Raw genomic sequence first — 19,103 nt, 5'->3', positions numbered from 1 at the left:
GAAAAAATGCTCTAAATTACTATTCATTAGAGAAATGCAAATCAGAACAACTCTGAGGTACCACATCACCCCTATCAGATTGGCCAAGATGACAAAACAAGAAAATGATAAATGTTGGAGAAGATGTGGGAAAATTGGAACACTAATGCATTGTTGGTGGACTTGTAAAATGATCCAACCATTTTGGAGAGTAATTTGGAACTATGCCCAAAGAGCTATAAAAATGTGCATACCCTTTGACCCAGCAATAGCACTTCTAGGGCTGTATCCCAAAGAGATCATACAAATGGGAAAAGGACCCACATGTACAAAAATATTTATAGCAGCTCTTTTTGTGGTGGCAAAGAATTGGAAATTGAGAGGATGCCTATCAATTGGGGAATGGCTGAAGAAGTTGTGGTATATGAATGTAATGGAATACTATTGTGCCATAAGAAATAATGAGCAGATGGACTTCAGAAAAACCTGGAAAGACTTGTATGGCATGATGCTGAGTGAAGTGAGCAGAACCAGGGGAAGGTTGAACACAGTAACAGCCGCGTTGTGTGATGACTAACATTGATAGACTTAACCCTTCTCAGCAATGCAAGGATCTAAGACATCTCCAAAGGTCTCATGATGGAAAATGCTATACACATCCAAAGAAAGAAATATGGAGTTTGAATGCAGGTCAAAGCATACTATTTGCTTTTTTTTTTCTTCTGTTGTGTTTTGTTTCCTTGTTCTGGTGGTTCCTCCTATTGGTTCTAATTCTTCCTTACAACATCACTAATGTGAAAATATGTTTAATAGGAATGTATATGTATAAACTATATCAGATTGTGTGTCATCTTGGAGAGGGTGGTGGGGAGGGAGGGGGAGAAAAATTTTAAACTCAAAAGCATATGGAAGTGATTGTTGATAAATCAAAATAAATTAATTTTTAAAAAGCTAATTTATTGAACGATACACAAGACAACAATCAAAAATAGGTTATAAACCAATTAACATTTTTCATTATTTAGAGTAATCACTTTAAAAAATATTTTCAGTTTCAAATTCTTTCCCTCCTTCCTTTCCTTACCCATTGAGAAGGCAAGAAATACAATACCCATTATGTGTATGAAGTCATAGAAGACATGTTTTCAGATTAGCCATGTTGTAAACAACAACAAAAAAAAAATGCAAGAAAAATAAAGTGGAAAAAATATGCTTCAGTCTGTATTTAGAATTCATCAGTTCTTTCTCTGGAGGTGAATAGTATTTTTCATCATGAGTCCTTTGGAATTGTCATGGATCATAATATTGATCAGAGTAGCTAAGTCTTTCACAGTTGATTATTGTTCTGATATTGCTGTTACTATGTACAATGTTCTGGTTCTGCTCATTTCTCTCTGTATCAGTTCATATAAGTCTAGGAGTATTCTTTTGCAGAACAAAGCATAAACTGCCTACTTGGTAGGACCCTTGGAAGGTCATGGGGTTGTTTTTTGTTTGTTTTTGAGTTTTATCTGTTGCTATTGAGTCCTTTGTGCCTTTCTTATCTGTAGGATAGCTCAAGAAAGAAACGAGATAGAGATGATAATTCCACCATAGGAACTGATTTTGAACCTTGGTCAAGCAAACGTGGTGATATCCTTGCCAGATACACAACAACAGAAAAACTTTCTATTGTAAGTTGCCTAATCCTTTTTGTCTCAATGTAGTCTCAGGATTTTAGACTTCTTTCTCCTTATTATGTTTGGGCTCTTCTAAGTTTGTTATGTCATTAGTGTTAGAATTTTGGAGAGAAGGTGCAGATCAGGTCTTCTAGAACCTCATTATCACAAAGCAGTGGCAGAGTATAGAAAACAATTGTAGAATTTTCCCCTTTTTTTTTTTTTTTTTTTTGGCAGTTGGGGTTAAGTGACTTGCCCAGAGTCATGCAGCTAGTAAGTGTCAAGTGTTTGGTCTGAGGCCGGATTTGAACTCAGGTCCTCCTGACTTCAGAGCCGGTGCTCTATCCACTGCTCCACCTAGCTGCCCCCAGAATTTTTCCATTTATTGACCTACTTTGACTCCTCAGTTCCCTTGAAATTTGCTCTTTTGGCAGTTAATTTTTTTTTCACCTTTGAATAAATGTTCATCATGTTTTATTTATTTTATTATTCATTTATTATTATATTTTATTTATGCATCATATTGCTCCTTAGAACTGGCTTGCTAATAGGTTTCAGTCTTTTGTGATTTCTGCTTGAGGGTGTTGTAAAGGGGTTGCTTGGTCAGATACTTAACTCTGTGGCTTTAGACATCCCTTTTGACTCAGATTCTATGGTTCCATAATTGTAAAATCTTCATTATAACAACATGTTATTTCTCTACAGAATCTGTTTATGGGATCTGAGAAAGGTAAGTTAGTTACAAATTTCTTGATTGGTGAACTGTTATTCTGTTGGATTGAGGGACAGTATTACAAAAGAAACAGATTTTATCCTTTAACTTGTGTGCTCTCTTAATTTGTTAGATCACTCTACATATAGTAGACATTTGTACAGTAATTATTGATTGAATGAATGGTTAGGTACTTAATAAATGCTTGCTGTTGACTTATCAAATATTTTAAATAAAATTTTGTTTTTAAAAAATAAACAAGCATTTCTTTTCACTCTTTAATGACCCTTACCCCTGGGAAAAAAATAAAGAAAATATAAGATGCTATTTGAATTCTAAATTATTTCATAGGCCATGCATGAAGGAGCAGCTCCCCAGTTTATTTATTTAATCCTGAAATTCTAACATTTAATTTAATTCTACAAGCATTCATTAGACACCTACTAGATGGCTGACACATTGCTTGGCCCTAGGGATTTATAAACATAGCCACGAACCTCAAGGCTGGGGGGGAAGGTGGTTCTTTCTGGTTTAAGACTTTTTTCCTTTTAGAAAATGCCAGTAATCATGTGAGTGATAACTTTTCTGATTGGTTTTACCTATCATTTGTCTCTTAGAATCTGATAAACTCGTTAAGGCAGTTTTGATGAGACTATTGGATTCCTGAGTTGAGGGAGAGGTTTGGGGTCCTGGGAAAGCATAAAAAGGGGGGATTAGGCATGGAAGAGGAGGTCTGGCTTGGGCTGAGCCTGCAGCTACAATCACTTTTCACCATTCAGGGAGACTGAAAGCCGCTACATCTAGTATTGTTGGGCTGAAAAGGTTTGAAAGCCTACTCCCTGTTTTCAAGTAATGTAACTAAACAGGCTTAGTGCCTTGTGCAGTAAATACCCAATGCCCTAAGTATAGAAGGAGCTTAATAAATTTTTGTTGAATGAATAAATCAGTCAATGAAATGGTAGTTTCACTAGGGTAGCAATTTTTGTGTGTGCTCCAAAGGGGACATTTCAATTCACTTTGATTCCTGGAAGTAATCCAAGGTGTAATTTGTGTCATCATTTAGTTTGGTTTTTTTATATGGTGGGTGAGCAAATGATGCACTGCAAAGTTTTATAAATATAAAATTCAGTGGAAGTGTTTGAATGGAATGAAATCAGGTAGGTGGTAAATTCTGATTTTCTCTGTGAAATATTGATTACTTAGGTAAATTGCCCCTAGAGTATTGATTTGTTTTGTTTTTTTGTAAACATTCAGAAATTCTATTATGTTTAATCATAATGCAGCAGAAATTCTTCTATTATAGATGTGGTCTTGGTAGGAAAGAATCCTAAATAATATAAATTTATGAAAATTGAGATCCTAAAACATTGAACTCTGTATGTCTAGGCAAGGCTGCAGCCTCCACGTCTGCAGTGTCCGAGAAAGTCAGGACGAGGCTGGAGGAACTCGATGATCTGGAGGAGGTGAGCTGGTTTGAAGGACTGGCAGTGAGGAAAAGAAAGACATTTTTGTTGATTCTCTATTCTCTCCATTTAGGAACAGTTTCATTTTTCATCTTTTGCTTTCTTCCTGATTTCTCACCTAAGGAGCTCTGTGTAAAGTGTGCGGGTTCTTCTCTAGCACTGATACTGACTAGTAAAAGAGATGCCAAAGCTACATTGAGAAGCTCCTGAGACCTCTAACTTAAGTTTGCTTTAAGGGTTGTGTTCTATCCTCATTGTAATGCATCTGTATACAATAATCTGTGATGTAATCTGACAGTTAGGAGGAAGTTACTGTAGTTGATAATGCCCCTGCATTTTATGTGGAAGTCACATACATATTTTCCTTCCTTTTTTTTTTAAAGGCAATTGGGGTTAAGTGACTTGCCCAGGGTCACCCAGCTAGTAAGTGCCAAGTATTTGGTCTGAGTCCAGATTTGAACTCAGGTCTCACATACACATTTATGTGGCCCCATTTATAGTTACTATTAACCAAGACATGACCACCACGTGGCCTTTGGAATAGAGTATAATGCAGTATACTAATGTAGAAATTAGAAGTCTAGAAGAGTGTATTTAAGACAATCTTCATATCATTTGTCTCAATCAGCTGGCTTTAACTTAGTTGGAGATTTAAGTGGGACCTTTAGCAAGCCTCTTACCTTATTTGTAGAGCCTAGCTCACAGGATTATGAGGATCAAATGAGATCATACAAATGTGGGATGTGTTTTGTCAATATTAAAGTATTTATATAAATATCAACTACTAATTATTTTTAAGAATGTGAAGGTTCTGGCCTGTTATCAAGTGAAATTTATTTGTTCATGTTAATTTTAATTTGGTTTAATGTTCACAATTCATTAAATGGCAATAAGGTCTGCACAAATATTTTGGTAACTTTTGTATGTAAGTTCTATCACAGAATTTTGTACAGTGCCTAATAATCTTACCTTTTTCATGGAATGAATCATTCTAAATGAACTTTTCTCTCAGTGGCTTGATTTTTTTTCATTATGTGTTGTTTTCTTTGTCAATAATCTCTTTAGTTGGCTGTAAAATTGTATGTGCAACGTCTTTGTCATTTTTTTACAGTCTGACACAGCAACCAAAGACAGGCACACTTGGAAGAAGATATTTCTTTGTAGAGCAATATATTCAGGGATTTTGGCAGGGAATCTCTGTGTCTGATGACTCCTATCAACATATGGGCAGCATGGTGTAGTGGAAAGAGCTCTGTATTTGTATTTGAGTACCTGGTTTTAAATCCTGGTGCCCACTACACTCCCCCTCGCCAGGTAGTATATGGCATGGCCTTAGGCAAGTCAGTTTGCCCCTGCGGACCTCAGTATCCTCTTCAGTAAAATGAAGGGGTTAGACCAGGAGTGGGGAACTTGCAGCCTCAAGGCCACATGTGACCTTCTAGGTCCTTGGGTATGGACTTTTGACTGAGTCCAATTTTCACAGAACAAATACTTTTATTAAGGGGATTTATTCTGTGAAGTTTGGATTCAGTCAAAGGGCTGCACTTGAGGACCTAGAGGGCCACATGTATCCTTAAGGCTGCAGGTTCCCTGTCCCTGGATTAGACCAAGTAGTCTCAAATGTCCATTGCATTGCTGAAGTTGAGATCCAGAAGGCAAGAGGTGTTGTCATTTATTAGATTCTTGTAGAAAACTTCCAGATTGCATGTTATTAGATAAATCCACTACTCTCCATTGCTTACTCAACAACCTTGCTATACTATGAAGCACCAAAATAAAAGTAATACAAAATGGAGGTTTTTAATAGTAACTATGCGTTCTCCCTATTTAATAGAACCTGAGTGGCTAGTGAAGAATTTTGAATTTTTTTCTTATCCTACCCCCATCACTTGGGAATATCAACATCCTTTTTAATTTCAGGAACTTTTTATTGAAGGTTTACCTTCAGGTGGTATCACTTTGAGCACGTTTCACTCACATAACCAGTGTAGTTCAGTGTGCTCTTTGAAGAAAATGGAAAGAAACCATGTTGATGAAGAATAAATGCTGTTTAATGGGGAAGGAACATAGGGATGGAAAGAAAGAGAGAACTTCAGAGACCAAAGCTTAGCTAACTGACGTTCTTTCTCTTGGATGATTGTTAGATGCAATTTTGCTTTCTTGGTTACATTTCCCCTATGATTTATTTACAGGGATCTCAAAGAGAGCTACTGAATTTGACTCAACAGGATTACATGAACAGAATTGAAGAGCTCAATCAATCACTAAAGGATGCCTGGGCCTCGGACCAGAAAGTGAAAGCACTAAAAATTGTTATCCAGGTCAGGACTGTGATCCTTAAAGTCTTGTGTAAAAATGACAAAAATAAAAAAATTGCTGAAGTGAATAATAGGACTAAAGGAGACTTTTAAAACATGTCCATTGTTAGTAAGAAAACCTGCTCCCATATGTTTATCTTCTTATTACAATGTCTTCTTTTCCCTTTAAAAAGAGAGACAAGTCAGATAGTGAATGGACTACTCCTAGGGTATAATTGGACACTCTGGGGACATAAACTCATTAAAACCACCAAGATACCATTTAACAAATCTTCTGTTTCTAAAAGTTAATGCTTCTACAATATTTAAAGAGACTCTTACTTATCCATTGCAAGGTGTATTATTGGTTAAGGAAAAAAAGGAGTATATAAGTAGAGTCTTGGGATGAAAATAAATGACTTGTGAGGAGATAGGTTGTAGCTTATAGCAGCAAGAAAATACCAGAGCTCCTAGCATCATTCCCCCCTTTTTTTTCTTTCTTTCAACAAAGTAATGCTCAGATCATTAGCTGATCAATACATCTTCCATCATGAAATTAATAAATTCAAAGTTAGAATGAAATTATATGTAGAAAGGAGCAAATCACTGAGGCATTTCCTATTCTCTGTAGATAAGTTCATTCTTTTACCACCTGTCTTTCATTTTTCCAAGAATTTAAATTGCTCCTTTCAAAATACTATGTAAATCACACTAATAAACACAAAGAATACATAGTAAACCCTCTCTGGATAATAGGCTTTTCAATGTATAGTTTTTTCCATAAGGGGTATTTCCTCAGTTGTTATTTTAAAATATTAGTTATATAAGAAAGGTATTGACTTTCATAAAGCATTGCATTTCCCCCCCGAAACTTCACATTTATGTGATAAGTATGAGTTGAGTATTTAATAGCTTTGATTTCCTATCCAACTTTTTTTTTTGTGAAGCCACATTGGCTTTTGTTGGATATTTGTAGCCAAAAGGTGTATATCCCAGGCAATATCAAGCAGTAAACGTTTATTAAATACTTACTATGTGCTAGGTACTATGCTAAGCACTAGGGATGTAAAAAGAGGGAAAAGAGAGTCCCTGCCATCAAAGAGCTTACAATCTAATGGGGGAGACAACATGCAAACAAATATACACACACACACACACACACACACACACACATATATATATATATATATAGAGAGAGAGAGAGAGAGTAAGCAAGCTGTACACAGAAAAAACAGGAGGTTGTTAACAGAGGGAAGGTACTTAATTAAAAGGGGTTGGGGAAGAAAGGATTTTATTGGGGCCTTAAAGGAAGCCAGGGAGGTCAATAGCTGGAGCAGAGGAGGGAAAGTGTACCAGGCATGGGGAACAGCTAGAGAGAGTGCCTGAAGCAAAGAAATGGAGTGTTTTGTTTGTGAAACAGCCAGGCCACTCTCATTGGATCAAAGAGTAAATGTCATGGAGTAAAATATAAGAGGATTGGAAAGGTAGGAGGGGACTAGGTTATGAAGTTTGAATGCCAAACAAAGCATTTTGTTTTTGCTTCTAGAGGCAATAGAGAACCTCGAGTTTGCTTTAGAAAAATCACTTTGGTGGCTGAATGCAATTTTGTGCTATGTTCTACATTTTTTAATGTTACTGGAATTTTGTTTCAAGTTTTGGGAGATACATTTTGATTTGAATTGAAAGAAATCTTTGAATAACGATGTGCAATCCTGTAAAAAGAAAAACAGACTGATTCATAGGCATGAATGGACCTAGGAATGATAGTACCCTGTCAAAACAATCTTTGTGATTTACACTAGTATGAGTAATTTAAGTAACGTTATTTTTGTAGATATGTTAAAAAAGATTTCCAGGTTGCTATTATTTTTATTTTATAATGTCAACTTTCACCATTATTCAATACTACAGTAATGGTGACTTTTCTTACCTGTTTTTTTTTTTTTTGAGAGATTTAATAGAGTCTGAGATTCTTTGGTTTAGATATTTGAAATCTCATTAAGACGAATCTTTGGATCCTACTGTATATTTTTTGGGGTTTCCAGGACATGTGGCAAACTATAGCTTATATTCTTTCAAAGACTGTTATTATTTTACAAAGTAAATATTATTGAAGGAAGATCATCTCATTCCAAAGATATGTGATATGAATTGCTTGCTGTGTAGTTTAGGTGAAGAAATATCTGAATCAGCAAGTGTTTCTCCAAAATATTTTTATTGGCAAGAACTCCCTGTAGATTTAAGTTCTGCCCCTATTCTAAAACTGACTTTTTAAGCTTTATTTCAAGGAGATTTTATTTCATCTCTTTTTTTCCCAATAAAAGAACAATATAGAAGCTTCTATTAGCTAAACACCTGGTTAATAAGAGTATAAACTTTATTCACTCTTCTTTTTAAGTGTTTCCTTCTTTAGTTGAAGATATAGTCAAGGCAGAATGCTTACTTGGTATGTTGTCTTAGACTTTAGTACTCTTTTTACAGGTTTGATTTTTTTAGTTAATATGTACATCTGAAAGTTTTTTTATAGGTAAGCTTAAAATAGAATCAGGTCAAGAAAAATCATCAAAGTTTATTGATTTTTATCAATCCCACCTTTGGACCATTTTCAGCAAGTTAGTAAGCATTTTTAAGCACTTACTATGTGTCAGGCACTGTGCTAAGCACTGGGGATATAAAGACAAAAACATTCCCTGTCCTCAAGGAGTTGGCATTCTAACGAGTGAGACAGCATATGAATAACTAGGCACTTACAGAGGTCTATATAGAGTATATGGCAGGTAATCTGAGAAAGGAGTACCCTGTTGAGGGACTAACTGGGAAAGGTTTCCTACACAAGCTGGGATTGGAACTAAGCCTTGAGGGAAGGTGGGGAAGCTAAGACGCTAGCTAAGGTGAGAAGGGAAAGCATTTTTGGCATTGTTCTAAGATCTGTTTTTTCCCCCTAAAGCCAAATACAAATTGCTTTAAACATTTATGAAAGGGTAGAAGCTGCAGTAAATAGAGGATAATTTTGTGATGATTGTTTTAAAGCTTTGTATTATCACATGATTGATGGGGAAAGTAAAGAAAGAACTAAACTGAGAATTTATTTAAATTATCTCAGTTTCCCTCAGATTTCTTTTAAGCGCAATGAAAGCTTGTAGGATTGCCATGTTAATGGCATAAGTACAAACAAATGTTCCAGTGATGATGCTTTAGCTATTAAGAAATTTTATTGAGTATTTACTGTGTGCAAGGTTTTATATAGCCATCAGGAATTTTAAAAAATCTTCTGGAATAGATTTTTTAAAGTAGCATAAATAAAAATTTTCATAGAATCTTAAAGTCAGAAGGAGTTTTGGAGGACATTTAGTCCTATTCCACTCATTTTATAAATGAGGAAAGTGAGGCACAAAGAGGTTGGGTGACTTAACAAGGTCATGCAGCCAATTCTTCTTTTGATTTCTCTCTGTTCCTACTATATATCTACTATATGTCCTTCTCCTACTATATATACACCATGCTGCCTTTCACACAAAAAACCACAACATGAAGTTCAGACACAAACTTAAGCTTAGGAGTCTGATGTTTATTACTGAACAGGTAAGATGAGAGAATTTTTGTTATTAAAGTCTAGTTCCTATTGGCCTTAATTATATTTTTTGATATTACTTTGGAATCAAAGTTCCTGAGTATAGCTGTTGGAGAAATTTCAGCTGCGTTTAATTTTAAATCTGCAATTTAAGTTATTTTCATGTTACTTTGATCAAAGGGTAATAATTCATTCCTGAGTGGCTCTTTAAAAGGATAACAGCAGAGTGATCTTGGTGCCGTGTTTTAGAACTGGCAAGTTGTGGTAGTGCAAAGAGTTATCAGAAAAGAGAGATAGGGTTGGTTTTGCTAGCCTTGAATGCACTTGGAAAAACTTTTGAAGTTGGAACATTTATAAAGATGATGATAAAAATGAAGCACCAGCTAACAGGAAAGAGAGCATGCCTAGATGAATAGTAATAATATTGAAAATCCAAATTAACTTGGGAAGGCTTTACAAAACAGATTTATCAACTCATTTATTTTAAGACATGCACTTCTGAAGAAAAATTTTTAGGATAATTTAGGTAGGTTTTGTGAAACTCAAAGCAAAGTGAAAATGTTACCAGGATTCCAGAGACACATGTGTCTCTTCAAAATTTTCAGTGGATCTGTTTTTAAGTGTTCTCTTAACTGTTTTTGTGACATGGTTCCCTTTGGCAGTCTGGTACAGCCTGTGAAACCCTTCCCAGAGTAATGTTTTTACATGCACAAAGTAAGTTATGTAGAATTACAAATAAATTCAATTATATTGAAATAAAAATTTAATTTTTTTTTCCTGTCCAAGTTCATGGGCCAATTGACATTTATCTGTGGACCCTTTGAGAAACCCTAATGGTTTAGGTTCAGAAGGAAGTCAAGCCTTTCAAAGAAGTAGTAGGAAGATGTTGGTGGAAAAAGCCCCAAGGACTTAACAGTTGATTTCTTTAGAAAGAATATAAATCAAAATTTCTTTAAGCCAAATCGTAGTGGCAGAGATAGTGAGCATATATGGCAAAAATTGTGTACTTCAAGTAGACTGTATCTCTAGTAGGCATGTGAGCATGGCAATTTCATACTGCCCTCCTTTTGGATTTAAGACTTTACTTTGGAGTTTTTAATGTTCTCTCTCTGGGGTTTCTGCCAAATCAACTTGGTAATTTGCCTCAAAGGGATAACGTCACCAGGAAAGTGATTCTCAAATGTTTTAAATTTCATAATTCCCTAAGAACTCTCATCACTTAACTCTACTTTTCATGAGTCATTCATATAAACATCCCGAAAAGCCTAATTCACTTTGTCTTTCAGATGCTACTATCACCAAACAGAATCTTGGAGATATGAAATTTATCTCTTTGAGGCTCCCTTCCCCTTAGTTTCTCTACATGCTTCTGGATCTCCTGTCCCTGACTTGGAAAATATTTCTCTAGGGCAGAGACATCAAACTTGTGTCCAGCAAAACTCTTGAATTCAGTCCAAACCAGATTAAAATGTAATTGGGAAATGTTTCACAAAAATAAATAAAAATACAGTGAAACACAGCTAATGTTAATTTGTGGTTTTCTCAGTCGATATGCCGCCTACAGAGATCTGTATGTGTTGGAGTTTGACACCACTGCTCTAGGGTATCGCTGTAATTCTCTTGTGAAAAGAAGTTAACATGTACCCAATAGACCTGAAGGGATAGCAGCAGAATCCTTCTAGTCAGTTTTGTGGATGTGCTTTAGCTATATTATTCTATGTTGTGTGATTATTGTTTATCCTCTGTTAGAATAAATGTCTTAGACATTGAATTTAGAGAATTCATATGTTTTTAGAAAAGACCTTAGAAGTTATCTAGTCCAACATCCTCATTTTATTGATGAGGAAATTGAGACTTATAAAGGCTAAGTGTGCCTAAGGACATGCTGGAGTTAGTGGTAGAACTCAGGTCTCTTGACTCCCAATTTAGTTTTCTTTGTAATTCATCATATTGCTTGAGCCCTCCTCTATTCCCGCAGAGCCCGTCGGGGCAACTTTTAGAGCTTCATCTGGAGCTGGCACTCCCCTAATTGCCCCAGATCTTTGAGCAGTGCTTGGAAGGGCCCAGCTGGAGCTGTTTCCAGGTGGTGTGACTTTTTATCACTCTAGGGCTTGTAGGTCTCCTCCTTAATCTCCCTGCAATTTTTTTTTTAAACTTTTCCCTTCCTGGCAAGACATTGACTTTCTCCACTCCATCCCCACACCTTCTGGGGGCAACTTAGAATCCTCATTCCACTCTGACCTTTAGACCCACTCCCTCCGTTCTCATAGTGGTCGGCCCCCTCTCCAGGTTCCTTATTCTGTGGAACTGATGCTTCAATATGCCCTGAAGATTCCTGGGCCTTGCCATCTTCACTGCAACTCTCTGGGACTTTACATCTATCCTGCAGATGAACCGTCCTATCCTACATGTGTTGTCTCTCCCAATTAGAGTATCTGAGCTCCTTGACAGTGGACTGCCTGGTTTTTCTATTAGCGTCCTCATCACTCAGCAATGTGCTTAGCTCATGATATATGTAATGTTTTTTCATTCATTCATTTTGAAGTATACATTGTACAATGTTGACATCCCTTGCCTAAGTGGTTGTGATGTTTTCCAATACTGAAGAATTCTAAGCCAGATTCTTCATAATGAATGTGTTATTCTTTTTGCTTTCCTAGTGTTCTAAACTTCTTTCTGACACGTCAGTAATCCAGTTCTACCCAAGCAAATTTGTCCTCATCACTGATATACTTGATACTTTTGGTAAGTGCTGGCAAGATCTAGGAAATGTTTTTTTTTAAAAATCATATTATAGGTAAAGTAGATTTGCTCAAAAAGAACTTGTTCTTATTGCCTGTTTCTTTTTGTATTTCATTTAGAGTCCTCTTTTCCCATATTATTTTCTCTTGTCCCCATCCTTTAACTTTGCCTCCTGGACACTTAAATTTTAGGGAGTAGAGAGCTTGATTTGGTGCCTGGCACATAATAGACATTTCATATTTCATGAATGCTACTTGATTAATTGTGTATATAAACATGAAGAAAAGTAAAATGAAGGGTGGAATATGATGGAGAAATTGCAACTCAATTGGATTCAGTGTTGGATCTGCTAATCTCAGCCTCACCAATAGATGGGATTACCAGCACGCACCACCATGCCAGGCCAATGACTTCTTCCTGGTTATCTGTTTCCTTTCTTATCCTAGCTGCTTTGATTTTATTTGTGTAAAATTTAAAATTTTATGTAATCAAAATTGTCTGTTTTGTCTCAGTGATTGTCTTTGTTCTTTGTTTGGTCATGAACTTTTACCTTATCCATAGATTGCACGGGAATTATATATGACTACAACTCCAAAACACTCTTAGCAATTATTCTTAGTAATAAAACTAGCCTTAATAATTAGAAAAATATTAATTGCTAATGGGTAGATGAAAATAGCACAAATGACAATGCTACCTCCTTATTCAATCTACCTACTATTTAATAGGCAGCTAGGTGGTACAGCGGATAGAGCACAAGACTTGGATAAACAAAATGTTCCCTGTTCCCAATGTGTTTACATTTTTTTAAACTAAATTTTTATCAATATTTTTAGTTTTTTATGTTGCCTACGTTTCCCCTATATCCTTAACTTTCCCCCTCCCAGAGAAACCTGCCCATGTAACAAGAATAACAAATTTAAAGAAAAAAGAAGAAATAACAAAAAATCAGTGAAAAAAATCAATACGTTGAAAAACATCTGAAAACATATGCAGTGTTCCACACTCATTGACCCTCTAACCTGTGAAAAGAAGTGGGAGGAGGTGTCTTCTCATACTTCTGTGACTATAAGCTTGTTCTTTGTACTACTTTTATTTTTGATTGTTTTATATTCTTTCCTGTGATAGTGTAATATTGTTTTTCTGGTTGTGCTTACTTTACTGTGTATCAATTTATAGGTCTTCCCATGGTCCTCTATTCATATTGATAATTTTTTACAGTCATATTCCATTACATTCATGACTCACAATTTGTTTAGTTATTCCCCAGTTGATGACCTTCTTTGTTTCCTATTCCTTTCTACTACAAAAAGTGCTACTTAAAAATATTTGGTGTGGATGAGATCCTTTTAAAATGAAATAGTAATTTGTTATAAAGTAGTTAAGAAGTTATTGAAAATATTTTATTTTCTTGACTTGATTATAGTAAGTTATTGGCATTCTTACCTTTTTGGGACTATTAAAAACCAGTTTTTTTGGTGTTTGTTTGTTTTTTTTGGTTAGGCAATGGGGTTAAGTGACTTGCCCAGGGTCACACAGCTAGTAAGTGTTATGTGTCTGAGGCCGGATTTGAACTCAGGTCCTCCTGAATCCAGGGCCGGTGCTCTATCCACTGTGCCACCTAGCTGCCCCTAAAAATCAGTTTTTAAAGTAGTGAGATTTTTTTTTTCTTTGCTTCTGATCTTCACGTATGTATTTTGACTGGGTTCTATAGGAATGACTCCTATACAGTAACATATTTCCTTAGCTTTTCTGTTTTTCTCTAGCCTACCACAACCCAAATTTTAATACTCTTTTATCTTCCTGCTGTTGTCATCTCCAAGTACAATACAGAATATCCATTGAGTAAATGAAGAGTACCAAAGCTCCTTTCAGCCTTGATGTTTTCTGACCTCTGTCCCATAGAAAAGTCAGGGTGCTATTTTATTTGTTGCATGTTGTCTGCAATAAAGTCAAAGATTTACTTTAAATTTTATACTCACTAGGTGGCAGCATGATATAACAAGAAAACATTCAGGAAGCTGATGAAAGGAAACTTTATTTTTATTATTTGTTTGTCAGTTGTATAATGTCTTAATGCCATGTCATTTTCTCCCCCCCTCCCTCGCACTGTCTTCCCCCCCCACCCAGGAAAATTAGTGTACGAGCGAATCTTTTCCATGTGTGTGGACAACCGCAGTGTCTTATCAGGTAATTTCATAGATGGCTGGCTACCTTTGTAATTCTACTGCTTTCATGATTGCATTAATTTGGGGTATACAGTTAGTCTCTTGAACATATATTTTATATGTAAAACATATAGAGCTGTTCTACTTCTATCCATTTTTTGATGTGTTCAGAAAAATACATCATTAATAGATTTCTGAATAGATTCTATCTTTTAAGAACCCTAGAGATTTTTAAATGGGTCAGGTTAATTGGGAAAGTAATTTGAATTTGCTTCACGTTTTTTGAACACAAGAGAGTTAGATGGAACTAGATTTTATTTGATACCAATTTATTTTGTCTCCACCTGACGTTTCTAAAATCCTTCCTGATTCCTAAGAACATTTTTTTGCTTAATGTATATTTATATATATAATATAGAATAATTCAAATAGGTTTAATAATAGTGGCTAATATGTATATTTATATATCCTAAATTCTTAGGAAGAACGATCTGTGGATCAGTCTATCTCAACAGGTACCCCTAACCTATCAATTCTTACCTATTTACTCAAATGAATCTATGATTTTATTTAAGTGGGTATTTCCTCCATCAATACAGATGGAAGATCCCAGTACATCTCTGTCTGCCTATCTGGTCCATATTCTCTTCTGGGGGTGTGTTCCTTCATTTTTCTTGACATTTTCAAAGATACCAGTGAAGTGTATTGGTTGTCCACTGGTTATCCCTTATTATTACTGCCTGACTAGCTCTCCTTTTTTGAACATCAGTTTCTTTGATGATCTTCTTTAATGTTATAAATTAATTATAATGATTAGGCATTTGGTAGCGTAGAATTTAACAAGTTACTTCTTCCATTTTTCCTTAGCCTTTTTCTCTTTTTCTCGCTACATTACTATTTTATAAAATCCTTATGTAGGGTTCTGTCCTGGGCCCTCTTTTCTTCTCTCTCTATACTGCTTCATTTGCTGATCTCATCAGTTCCCATGGATTTAATTACCATCTGTATGTTGAAGATTTCAAATCTACCTATCCTGCCCCAATCTCTCCACTGGCTTCCAATCTTGCTTCTTGAACTGTCTTTCAGACTTCTAAAACTAGATGTCCAGTAGACATCTTAAAGATTTAAATTCAACATGTCCAAACTAGAACTCATTATCTTTCCCCTAAACCCTCCCTACCTTCCCACCTGCATCTTCTGTATTACTGCAAGGGGTAACACTATCCTCTCAGTCTCTCAGGCTCATGACCTAGGAGTTTTCCAGGACTCTACTATTTCTCACCCCACCATATCCAAGCTATTGTGAAGGCCTATCACCTTTGCAGCATCTTCCAAATATGCCCCCTTTTCACCTCTGAAACAGTTTACCACTCTAGTGCTGGTCCTCAGTTATCTCACACCTTGTTTATTGCAGTAGACTGCCTTGGGTCTGCCTACTTCAGTTCTCTCCCTACTTCAATCCATCCTCCTTTCATTTTCCTGAAACGCAGGTCTGATCATGTCACTTCCCTATTCAGTAAACTGCAGTGGTTTCCTATCACCTTCAGGAGGAAATACAAAATGCTCTGTTTGGTATTCAAAGTTATGAATAACCTAGCCCTCTCCTACCTTTCCAGTCTCCTTACATCTTACTCTCTGACACATGGCTCTTCCATCCAGTGACACTTGCTTTCTGCTGTTCCATGAATGAGACATTTCATCTCTCAGCTCCAGGCATTTTATTTTCTCTGACTGTCCCCTGTGCTTGGAATGCTCTGCCTCCCCTGTTCTGACTACTGACCTCCCTGGCTTCCTTTATTCCAACTAAAATCCCACCTTCTACAGGAAGCCTTTCCCAATCCCTCTTAATTTTAGTCCTTCCCCTCTTTTAATTATTTCCCACTTATCTTGTATATAGCTTGCTTTGTATTTATTTGTTTGCATGTTTTCTCTCTCATTAGATTGTAAGCTCCTTGAGGGCAGAGATAGTCTTTTGTTTCTTTTTGTACCCCTGTCTTAGCACAGTGCCTGCCTGGCACATAATAGGTGCTTAATAAATCTTTACTGAATGAATGAATGAAAGGTAGAGGCAGTGCCTCTTCTTTATTTTTACATCTTGAAAGAGGGCTGAATTGGGAGATGATGAGATTCTGTAGGTGTAAATAAATCAGCCTAGTAGTAATGCCCTTTTCCTTTTATTCATCTTTGTTCTTGCTATTCTTGGTTTCACTTAATTTGCAAATCCTAGTACTCTTTCTTTGAAAGTGTTAGCAGTCCAAGATTGAGGTAGTATGTTTTAATGAAAGAGCATTGGAGGAGTCAGGGATCCAAGTCATTTTGTCTCTTGGATTCTGTTTCTTCATCTGTCATTTGAGAGAGTTGAACTCACTTTTGCAGACATTTGTTAAGCACCTATTTGGTTCCAACATTTTATGATTTTATGCCTTCCTAGTCACTTCTGGCCCTATGAGGTTGGTAACATGCATTCCACATTTTAGCTTCATATTCCTGTAAGTCCTGAATATTAAATGTGTTTTTGCAGATTGCTGATTGTGCATTATTGTGCTTACCAGATTGTTCTCAGATCTAATTTCCAAGATTAGAATGTTTGGCAGACTACAGTGGGGAAAAGAACTCTCAGAAATAAGTAATGTCTAGCTTTTCTGATAGCATTTAAAGACATTTTTGCTCTCATAGTTCATTTAGCCTCTTGGCTACAAGATTATTTCATGTTCAGTTCCGTTTTCTGGTGTTTTCCTAGAAGAATAGGTATATGTTATCTAATTGTTTTTGAAATTTTCCAGTATTCCCCTCTTCATTCCATTGAACTGTTCCTTTTAACCAAAAAAAGCAGTTAAGTAAAAATAGCTGACACAGTGACCACATCTGACAACATATGTTGCATTCCAACACCTACAAATGCTTGCATTTCTACTGTGTAGAGCAGGGTTTTTATTTATTTTTTTTTTATATTTAATTTATTTATTTTTAGTTTTCAACATTCATTTCCATAAGATTTTGAGTTTTGAATTTTCTCCCCCTCCCACTTCTTCCCCTCCACCCTGAGACAGCATACAATTGATATAGGTTCTACATGTACATTCATGTTAAACGTATTTTCCCATTAATCATGATGTAAAGAACAATTAGAAATAATGAGAGGAACCACAAGAATGAAGCAATAAAGCAAAACAACAAAGGAAAAGGAGATCTGGAGTTTATGAACTTTAAAAAAAATATTTTGGGGGCAGTTTGGTGGCGTAGTGGATAGAACACCAGCCCTGGAGTCAGGAGGACCTGAGTTCACATGTGGCCTCAGACCAAACACTTGACATTTACTAGCTGTGTGACCCTGGGCAAGTCACTTAACCCCAATTCCCTAAAAAAAAATAATTTTATAACTATAATTGGTTTCCCTTGTAATGTATATATTTTATGTATTTAAGAAAATTATTCTGAGAAAAGAGGTCCATAGGCTTTACCTGATTGCTGGGGTTCGATGGGGGTGTTGGTGACACAAATGATGTTCAAGAACACCTGTTGTAGAGGGTGCCACGTTTCAGGATCTGTTTTCCTGAACAAGACTACTCGCTACATTTAGTTAACTGTCAGATTCCTTTAGTTTTTGTTTTCATTTATATTATTGTAGTCAGATATATTGATTTTCTTATTCTGCTTGCTTTACTTGGTATCAGTTCATACAGATTTTCCTGTGGCTTCCAGAATTCCTAACAGTTAGTGTTATTGTACAATACCATTCCATTAGATTCATATATTATGGTTTGCCTAGCCATGTCCCCATCCATGCATTCTTATTTGTCTCCATTTTTTGCTATCATGTACACACATGCATACATACACATTTTATATACTTACATACCTCCTTATCCATATATATGCATACATATGTAGGATTTTCCTTTATGCTTCTGACTTCCTTGAGGTATATGATCAATGGGGAATTGCTTGGTCAGAAGAAGGTATATTCAAGCAGTTGAATAACTCTTCCCACAAAATTCCAAATTTGTTTTCAAAGTGGTTGGACCAATTTACAGTCTCATCACCATTGACTTTTATTATCTTTGCTACTTTCAAGGGTATGAAGTGGTAATACCTTAGTGTTTTAATTTTAATTTCTCCTATTAGTGATTAGAGTAATCTTTCATGTTTGTTGCTACTTTGCATTTCTTCCTTTGAAAATTGTTTACTATCTTTTGACCACTTACACATTGGGAAATAAATCCTGGTCTTATGTTTGTGTCAATTTTCTTTATATTTTGGATATTAGACTTATCAATGATATTTTATGCAGCATTTTTTAACAGTTGCTCTTTATCCTCGCTACATTAATTTTATTTATTCTAGAGCTTTTAAATTTTTTCACAGTTGAAATTGTCTTTCTTTTTTATGATTAACTCTTGTTTGGTTAAGAATCCCCCTTCTTTAAGTTCTAGATGTGGGATTCCCTCTTTGCTTTCTCCTTTAGTTTTTCTAGGGAGTGACTTTTTATATTTAGACATATGTTCTTTTGAAA

At 35.7% G+C, this 19,103-nt stretch overlaps 1 protein-coding gene across 2 annotated transcripts in view; it reads left to right on the top strand.

Annotated features, from left to right (window-relative positions):
- LOC114052273 (UPF0505 protein C16orf62) overlaps nt 1–19,103 on the top strand; it is a 119,341-nt gene that overhangs the window by 12,830 nt on the left and 87,408 nt on the right. For both annotated transcript variants that reach the window (XM_027874811.1, XM_027874812.1), the window contains exons 4-9: nt 1,530–1,652; nt 2,343–2,367; nt 3,736–3,812; nt 6,005–6,133; nt 12,341–12,425; nt 14,553–14,612. In XM_027874811.1, the coding sequence (XP_027730612.1) occupies nt 1,530–1,652; nt 2,343–2,367; nt 3,736–3,812; nt 6,005–6,133; nt 12,341–12,425; nt 14,553–14,612 (499 nt within the window). The remainder of the gene's footprint in view (nt 1–1,529; nt 1,653–2,342; nt 2,368–3,735; nt 3,813–6,004; nt 6,134–12,340; nt 12,426–14,552; nt 14,613–19,103) is intronic.

The sequence above is a fragment of the Vombatus ursinus genome, unplaced genomic scaffold (assembly GCF_900497805.2).
Source record: "Vombatus ursinus unplaced genomic scaffold, bare-nosed wombat genome assembly UNPS02014807.1, whole genome shotgun sequence".
Lineage (NCBI taxonomy): Eukaryota > Metazoa > Chordata > Mammalia > Diprotodontia > Vombatidae > Vombatus > Vombatus ursinus.
Note: the sequence above shows the minus strand (reverse complement) of the source record. Positions and strands in the feature narration are given on the sequence as shown.